Source organism: Physeter macrocephalus, unplaced genomic scaffold (genome assembly GCF_002837175.3).
Source record: "Physeter macrocephalus isolate SW-GA unplaced genomic scaffold, ASM283717v5 random_1354, whole genome shotgun sequence".
Lineage (NCBI taxonomy): Eukaryota > Metazoa > Chordata > Mammalia > Artiodactyla > Physeteridae > Physeter > Physeter macrocephalus.
This window is the reverse complement of record NW_021146986.1, coordinates 1-9,035: the sequence shown is the minus strand read 5'-3', so window position 1 is coordinate 9,035 and position 9,035 is coordinate 1. Positions and strand designations below refer to the sequence as shown.

Below are 9,035 nucleotides of genomic sequence, written 5' to 3'. Positions count from 1 at the left end.
CTGGGGATCTCTGGGCTAGCTAACCCTTCGGGTCAGGAAGAGTCCTTAGCTACAAAAAGAAAATAGCAGAACAGACTTCACACCTGCGAAAACCCTACGAGGCCCACCTGCGTCTTCCGGGTCAGAGCATCTGCGCAGGCGCAGAGGCCCAGCGGGCGCTGCGTGGGGCTCAGTGCGCGTGCGCCGGTCTCGGTCTCTCACTCTCTCTCCCCTCCGTCCCTCCCACACACACCCGCCCCCGCGTGCGCCTGCGCGGAGTCGCGGTTCGGCGGTGGAGACCGGAGGGCGCGGGGCTCCGAGTGGCAGCGCGCTCGCGGCGAGCCGGCCCGAGCCCGGGCGGCGGGTTCTTCGCCATGCCGGGGATGGTGCTGTTCGGCCGGCGCTGGGCCATCGCCAGCGACGACTTGGTCTTCCCGGGGATCTTCGAGCTGTTCGTGCGAGTGCTGTGGTGAGGGCGGGCTCTGCGGGCAGCGGGCGGCCGGGGCGGAGGAGGGAGCGGGGCCGAGGCGGTCGAGGGCAGGGACGGTGTCGCCTGCCCTGCGTTCTTGTACCTGGTCTTCTCCACCGCCCGAGGAGGTGGGTGCCGCTGCTCTCCCCATTTACAGACGGCACACGGCGGTCCAGAGCGGATGCGCCGTGCCCGGCGTCATGGGGTGGGCCCGCCGGCGGGACGGCGGCGCTGCAGGGCATGGGCACCCCTCCGGGGCGCCGAGACCCGGGTCTGGGAGCCGCCGGGACTGCGCTGCCGCCCAAAGCCGTCGCCTCGGGACCTTCTGCCTCGAGCCGGGAACAGCCATCAGCATCACTCCAGCGTTTTGCATGGAAACGCACTGCATCTTGTCTGCCAAACGCAGGAATGGCAACAGTACCGTTCGTGCCGTTCCGGAGCCGGTTGTGGCTGAATCCCTCGACGAGCACACAGGATGGCATTTTCTCTCTAGTCTTTAAAAATGTGGAATCCGTGGGAAGTGGAATTGGGTGCCTGAAAGTCAGTCCCAGAGGGTCTGAGCGAAGAGTTATATCATCGTTATTAAAAAGTAGAGGGCTTCCCTGGTGGCGCAGTGGTTGGGAGTCCACCTGCCGATGCAGAGGACGTGGGTTCGTGCCCTGGTCCGGGAGGATCCCACATGCCACGGAGCGGCTGGGCCCGTGAGCCATGGCTGCTGAGCCTGCGTGTCCGGAGCCTGTGCTCCGCAACGAGAGAGGCCCGCGTACCACAAATAAAAAAAAAAAAAAAAAAAGTAGATTCTTAAGGGGAGAGGAATTTAAGAACATGAAATTATGAGCTGTTTCTTAGTTGTTTCACAGTTTTTAGGGCCAGTCTTTCTGAGATCATTTCCCGTTATTATTTCTAGACAAGGATATAATATCACAAAACTGACAAAAGCATAAAAAGTTATCTAGTCCAGTTCCTCTTCTGGCCTTGAATCTCTAATACCGCGTTCTTGCGAAATGGTTCCCTGCCGGATTCTGAAATAACTTTAGTGAAGAATCACTATTACGTTGCATTGTTTGGTGCTGCCTTTCATTGTTCTGTCCTGAATTACAAAATATACTTATGAGTCTGCAGTCCTTTGTCCTTTCAAGTTGATCAGTGTTCACCACAGAACATCTTTCCATAGCTTGCTTCCCATCCCCTTGTTTTTGTACTACACCCAGCAGATTACCATGTGTGTTTGTCAGTTTCTTGTTAATCCACGGAAGTGAAAATTCTCTTGCTGATGACTGAACAGCATATACTGTGTTTACCAGGTGCATATCTTGGAGTCATGATGGAGCTGCTTTCCAGCAGTTCACATTATATTTGCTTGCTTATGGTTTTAAATGTATTACAACAGGCACAGAATAAAAACAATGATGTAAGCATAGAAAGTATAAAACTCATTAAAAATAAAAAAGGAAGCCATACTCTTTAGTTGACTTAGTAAATATTTTATTGAGGAAGATTCAATTCCAAAGTGAACCTCGCCTTGTTTTGTAAAGTATTAACTCCATTTACTTCCTTCCATTGTGTTTTTCAAAGCGGCTCCTTGGATTCCATTTCTGACGCTACCTGTGTCTCGGCAGGTGGGTCGGCATCCTGACGCTGTATCTCATGCACAGAGGGAAGCTGGACTGTCCTGGTGGCGTCCTGCTCAGCAGTTACCTGATCGTGCTCATCATTCTCCTGGCAGTTATCATATGCACCGTGTCAGCCATCGTGTGTGTCAGCATGAAAGGTAAACACTAGTCTTTTCTGTTTGACACCTCTTCTTCCTCTTCTTCTTCTTCTTCTTCTTTTGGCTGCGCAGCCTGTGGGGTCTTAGTTCCCAGACCGGGGATCCGGGCCCCCTGCAGTGGGGGAGTCCTAACCACTGGACCACCAGGGAATTCCCAACACCTCTTCTGTTTTAATCGCTTTTTTGAGATATAATTCACATACCATACAATTCATCCATTTAAGTGTACAATTCAGTGATTTTTCGTACATTCAGAGAGTCGTGCAAGCCTCCCCGCAATCAATTTCAGAACATTTCATCACCCCAAAAAGAATTCCTGTACCCACTAGCAGTTACTCCTCATTTCTCCCCAATTCCCTGAGCCCTAGGCATCCACTGCTCTACTTCCTGTCTGTAGATTTGCCTGTTCTGGACATCATATAGGTGGACTCATCCACGATGTGGCCTTTCGGTCTGGCTTCTTAAACTTGGGATAACGTTTTCAAGGTTCATCCGTGTTAGTGCATGTATCAGCACTTCATTCCTTTTTATGACTGAGTAGTATTGCACTGAACGTATATACCACAGTTTACTTATCCATTTGTCAGTTGGTGGACATTTGGGTTGTTTCCACTTTTCGGCTGCTACAGATAATGCTGCTTTCAACATTCGCATACATGTTCTATATACCCTTATGTTTTTATTTCTCTGGGATGTGTACCTAGGGGTGGTAGTGCTAGATCACGTGGTAAATCTGTTTAACTTCCTGAGGAACTGCCAGACTGTTTTCCAAGCAGTTGCACCATTTTTCTTTCCCACCAGCACCTTATAAGGGTTCCAGTTTCTCCACATCCTCACCAACACTTATTATCTGACTTTTTGATCATAGCCATCCTGGTAGATATGAAATGCTATCTCATTGTGGGTTTGATATGCATTTTCTTGATGACTAACGATATTGAGCATCTTTTCGTATGCTCAGTGGCCATTTTTATATTATTTTTAAAGAAATGTCTATTCAGATTCTTTGCCCAATTTTAAATTGGGTTCTTTGTCTTTTATTAATGAGTTGTAAGAGTTCTATCTCTTCTTGATAATTTTTTTTCTATATGTTACCATTTTCTGCAGACAGTCGTTTAGCTGAGAATGTCTGAAAACGTTGGAAACCTTCCCTGTCGATTACTGTGGTTCGTAGGATGAGCTGAGCACTCTTGTGGCTGATAAAGAAATGCATCAGTAAATGAAAACTCATTCGTCAAAGGCAGGGCTGCATGGCATGCTACCATCCAACGTGTTTTATCACTGCTTGAATCGGGATGTAGGAGGGAGGCTTACAGATTGTAGATGATGATGATAAAACTGGGAGAGAGTAAGCAGCTGATACCCTGGGTGACAGAATCAAGATCTCGACAGGGTGGAACGATAGACTGAAACTTAATAGATGGTAGTTCGTGGGGAGAAATACAGAGAGAAATGTTAGTGGCACAGTGTTTCATGAGAAAAAGACCTTAGGGTTTGGATGACCAAAAAGCATGGCACATGCCCACGTACTGCAGTAACGTAGAAAATAAAGCTCTGGATATTTTAGTTTACCTCTGAAAACATGAATGCGTGGGGTCTGGATCAAAGACGGTCCCAGTTCTTTGGTCTTTGTCGGACCCCAAGTCTGGATTGTCATTGGTACTGATGCTGAAGGAAAGGAAGGAGCTGAAATGTGTACGATGAGAATTTAGCACTATGAGGTTCTTACTGAGCTCTGATTTTCTGAAAGATGGTGTCATTTCAGGTGCAGGGTATCTGATTCAGTTTCCCTGTCTGTTCACATCACTTTCTGTTTAGCACACCAGGTTTACAACTGTAATGGCGGGTTAAGTATAAGCCTTTTTCTCCTTAAATGTTTTTCTTCAGATATTTTTGGTGGTGTCAGGGCACAGTCACACCCCTGCGGTGGATGGACGGCCGCATGCCTCAGGCTTCTCCTCGCAGGCACCGTCACACGTCAGAGTTCGGCAAACATCTGTCGGTTGTGTGGGGTGTTCTGGGTGGGTTGCTTATGCAGCAGCCTCCTCCAGACAGGACTTCCCCCCACCCCTCACATAGCAAGCGGATGTGTCAGAAACCGGCCCTCTGCCCGGTGCAGGATGGGTGGTTGGTTCAGGACTGGACATGTGCCCTGATTCGGGCCAGTGAAATTCAGGGAGTTTCCTGGGAAGTTCCAGGGAAGTCCTTCCCTGCTCCTCTGGGAAAGATCTAGAAGCGGCGTATGGTTTTCCTTCTGGATGGCACTGTGCATGAGTGGGCTGCTGAATTCCTGCTGAGTCTCCGCCACTCACAGCCCAGGAGGCGCTGAAGACAGAGGAGGGCAGGGCTGAGAAGCAGAGGACACCCTGGTGCCAGTCCTGGCCCTGCATTTCCAGTCCCTTGAGTCAAGACAGGTCCTGCTTCTTTTTAGTTTTTGGAATTTATTTATTTTATTTACTTATTTTTGGCTGTGTTGGGTCTTCATTGCTGCGTGCGGGCTTTCTCTAGCCGCGGCGAGCGGGGGCTACTCTTGGCTTCTCATTGTTGTGGCTTCTCTTGTTGCGGAGCACAGGCTCTAGGCACATGGGCTTCAGTAGTTGTGGCACACGGGCTCAGTAGTTGTGGCTCATGGGCTCTGGAGCGCAGGCTCCGTAGCCGTGGCGCACGGGCTTAGTTGCTCCGCGGCATGTGGGATCTTCCCGGACCAGGGTTCGAACCCGTGTGCCCTGCATTGGCAGGCGGATTCTTAACCGCTGCGCCACCAGGGAAGCACCCTGTTTGTTTTTTAAACCAGTTTGAGTTTGATTTTCTGATACTTGTAGCTAAAGATACCACAACTGAACTGAAGACAGTATTTTATAAAAACATGTTAGTTTAATTGCCAATTTGTTACAAATCAATAACATCATATGCTTTATTTTAAATATTATGTAAATTTCAGTGAAGAATACCATAAAGTTTAAAAAAAAAGACAGATGATGGTTAGGGTCAAATAAGAAGAGGAATAACCATCAAGCCAACAGTAGATGATGACTGAAGATTATCAGTTAAGTAATATATCTGGATGAAGTCAGAATTTCTCTTAACAACCTAGGGGTATAATTTCAAAGCAGTACTGGGGATACAGCTCATTACCTTAGTAGAAGCCATAAGGTTGTTTTCATTTTCTTCTGATGAAAATTAACCTCTACTACTAAAATAAATAATAGAATCTATAGTAAATGTCAGAATTGGCATATTGGTGGATTTAATCCACATTTTAGCAGTAATTGATCATTGCTTAACAGTGTCACCTTTGTGCATCAATTCAGGTTTGAAATGAAACTGCTGTTACAACCAGCCTTGGCTGTAGCACGCATGCCACTGACCCTGTTTGAAATAAAGTTTTTCTCTTATTTTTTCAAAGAAAAAAAAGACAAATGGGAAAAAATATTGTAACAGATGAGACTTAGAGCCAACCTCCTTAATATAGAAGGGCTCTACGATAAATAAGAAAAAGACCAATAGCGCAAAAATGGGCAGATGTGGTGAACAATAAAATAAGTAAAAGAGATTTTTACATATATAAAAAAACATTCAGCCTCAATCACAATAAGGAACATTCATCAAGATGATACGTTGGGTTGGTGAATCTGTGCAGTTGTGAGACTGTTGCTTCTGGGTCTTTCCTGGAGCAGGGAATGCCTTCCCAGAACCTCCCTTCGGCTCAGGCAGCTCATTTTGTTGGTGGGCATGTAGATTTGTTGAATCTCTTGGAAGCCTAACTTGGCTGTGTGTGTTGTGTACATATGGGTATCGGTCGGGTTTTCCCCGTATATTTGCATGTGTGCAAAATACTTGAAGTTTGCCACAGTGCTGCTTGTAGGCATGAAAGATTGGAACAAACTCGGTGCCTGTCAGTAGGCCGCCGGTTTAAGTGTCGCTCGTTCATATGATGGTCTTCTGTGCACCTGTTAAAAAGAATGTGAAATGCTTTGTGAATGGACAAGGAGTGATTTCCAATATGCTAAGGTACAGGACACTGTATGTAGTTTGTTATTTTTTTGTAAAGGGATAAACTTACCTGTTTGGTTTATGTGTGGACCTCTGGGGGGCTACGTGAGTGACTAGTTTACTTTGCGGGAAGGTGACCGAGGGCTGCGATGCAGTGGTGGAAGGGAGGCTTAACATTTACTTTATACCCACTTGAGCGCTTTGAACTTTTCACCCTTTACCTGCATTGCCTGCACAGAATCAGAGTTTTTTACAAGTTATAAACTTTAGGTGTATCTTTTAATAACCGTGAACCCCTTGGTAAACTTTATGACTGGTACATGGATAACTCCCATCACCCCTTCTGTTTCGTAAGTGATCTCAATAATTAATCTGTCATTTGAACGGAAAGGCCCTGTTTCTGGAGCTTTTGGCTGATACACCTCTAAACAAAACAGCACACATTGTAAGGGTGCATTTGGAACAAAGAGAATTTGGTCGTCTTTATCCAGAAAACTGATGCTTGTGGATTTACCTCTTTCTTGGTCTTCACTGTAGGATCTTGATATCGTGGTAGTTTCTAGTTTTGATTTGAGAACCTCCCTGATGAAATCCTACTGTTTTGACCATGTGGGAGGTTTAATTAGGGAAGATCCACCCTCGTGACTGTCGTGTTTTGAGAGAACGCCCTCAACTTCCAAGGTCTGCCCTTCGCTGTGTCTGGTTTGGATTCTGGGACATCTTGCATCGCCTCGGCGTTTGTGTCTGAAGAGCTCCTCTCGCGCCGGAGAAAATCACTGCGGTGGCTAGAGGTGTCAAGTCCCAAGATTCTGTGACACAGGCCTTCCTTGTGTGGCTCTCATGTCATTGGCTCAGCCATGTGAAGGGCGACAGGGTTACTTCCTGAGACAGCGTCAGGGATATTACGATCCGGGACGTAGCCATGCTCATTCATTCTGGGGCGTCAGCTTTGTGATGCTTGCTGCAGCACCAGATCCACACCGGCAGCCCTTTACCTCGAGGAGAAATTAAAGGTCTGAGTAAAATAAAAACGCTTTCCTAGGCAAGCATAAACATAAAAAGAAGAGTTTTTCAGTATCTCATGTCTTTTCTGGACCCTTCACCAGAACTCCGTCTCCTGCTTCCTTACCTCTGAATCTGCTTCATCCGGGCGGTGTCCCGGGCTGGAGCCTCCCTGCTCCAGCAGCCCCTTCTTTGGAATCCTAGCCCTCCCGGAGGTAGGGTGTGAGCAGGTGCTGCTTCCTGTTTCTCTCTGCTGGTTGACTATTGTTATATAATAATACACTCCAGATACAGGACTGATTTTTACATACCTGCACTCAGTTGTCCCTCAGGGAGAGAGAGAGAGTGCTGTTTCAGTTATCTTGGAACATTTTGTCTTTGTGCCAAAAATAAGGCCTGATAGTGTCTAATATTTTAAAATATGACTCTGAGTAATTCATTCTAATGGAAGGTAGCTTTCGGAATTTAAAAGTTATTTCCTTATCAAATTATTTTTTAGATCTTAGATTTTTTTTCAGTCACTGTTTTTGTTTTAATCATGTGGCATTTTTATGTTGCTTAAATTGGTGTTTATCACAACTTTTTCCCAAAGGGAGGGAGTTGATTTACATCAAGAATTAAAGTACACAGGCCTCTAGTGATACCTGGATTTGTTTTACAAACTGTTTTATTTATTTATTTATTTTTATAAATTTATTTGTTTGTTTTTATTTTTGGCTGCGTTGTGTCTTCGTTGCTGCGCGCGGGCTTTCTCTAGTTACGGCGAGTGGGGGCTGCTCTTCGTTGCGGTGCTCAGGCTTCTCATCGTCGTGGCTTCTCTTGTTGCAGAGCATGGGCTCTAGGTGCTCGGGCTTCAGTAGTTGTGGCATGTGGGCTCAGTAGTTGTGGCGCACGGGCTTAGTTGCTCCGCGGCATGTGGGATCTTCCCGGGCCAGGGCTCAAACCCGTGTCCCTTGTATTGGCAGGCGGATTCTTAACCACTGCGCCACTAGGGAAGGCCCCAAACTCAGTTTTAAATGTTGTGTCTAAACGGTGGGCTTCTGCAAGTGGTCTCACACATCAGAATTGTTCGCTTCCCAAAAGTGAGGACCGCGGAGCATTGGTGAGGCAGAGAGCCTGCAGCATGCGAATCTGGATTATGTTTTAGAAAGTGGTTACTAAGCTCTCTGAGCCTCAGCTTCCTCGTTTGTAAAATGGGATGATGACTACGTCACAGTCCTTGGGAGGATAAAAGAATAACGGGCCCATTGCTGTTTCAGGTGGTGTCTGGATTCCCCTGGCCGTGAGAACCCGGGGACTGTATACCTCTGTTTGCTTGTGACAGTTCTGTTTTTTGTTGGTTGTCCCAGCATTATTAATAGAGCCTCCCTTTGCTCTCAGAAGTATCCCAATTTGGACAATGATTTTATTGTCACTCTAGTTAGAACACAGAAGTGTTTTTAAATGCTGGTAAGTCTAAGAAATGAATCTGAGGCTTTTTGTCATGTTTCCCGTCCCTCGCTTTGTCTCTTGCTCTCAAACTTAGGCATTGATGCCCAAGTACAGGCAGAAAAGTCAGATGGCGGATGTGCCTGTGGGACACATATGTGTGCTGTGACAGCTGTTTTTTTGTGGAAGGGCAACTACTCATCTCTGAGGGGGCAAGTGACCAGTTTGAACATTTTCTGTGTTTCAGGGACCATTTGTAATCCTGGACCACGGAAATCCATGTCTAAGCTGCTCTACGTGCGCCTGGCACTCTTTCTGCCAGAGATGGTCTGGGCGTCCCTGGGGGCCGCCTGGATAGAGGACGGTGTTCAGTGTGACAGGACGGTGGGGAAT

At 46.9% G+C, this 9,035-nt stretch overlaps 1 protein-coding gene across 1 annotated transcript; it reads left to right on the top strand.

Annotated features, from left to right (window-relative positions):
* Positions 1–265: 265 nt before the first annotated feature.
* LOC114485571 (diacylglycerol lipase-beta-like) lies at positions 266–9,032 on the top strand (the record flags this gene model as incomplete). Its single annotated transcript, XM_028487260.1, has 3 exons — positions 266–448; positions 2,068–2,219; positions 8,890–9,032. Coding segments are annotated over exons 1-3 (390 nt in total), but the record flags the coding sequence as incomplete, so codon positions are not given.
* Between the last annotated feature and the right edge of the window lie 3 nt (positions 9,033–9,035).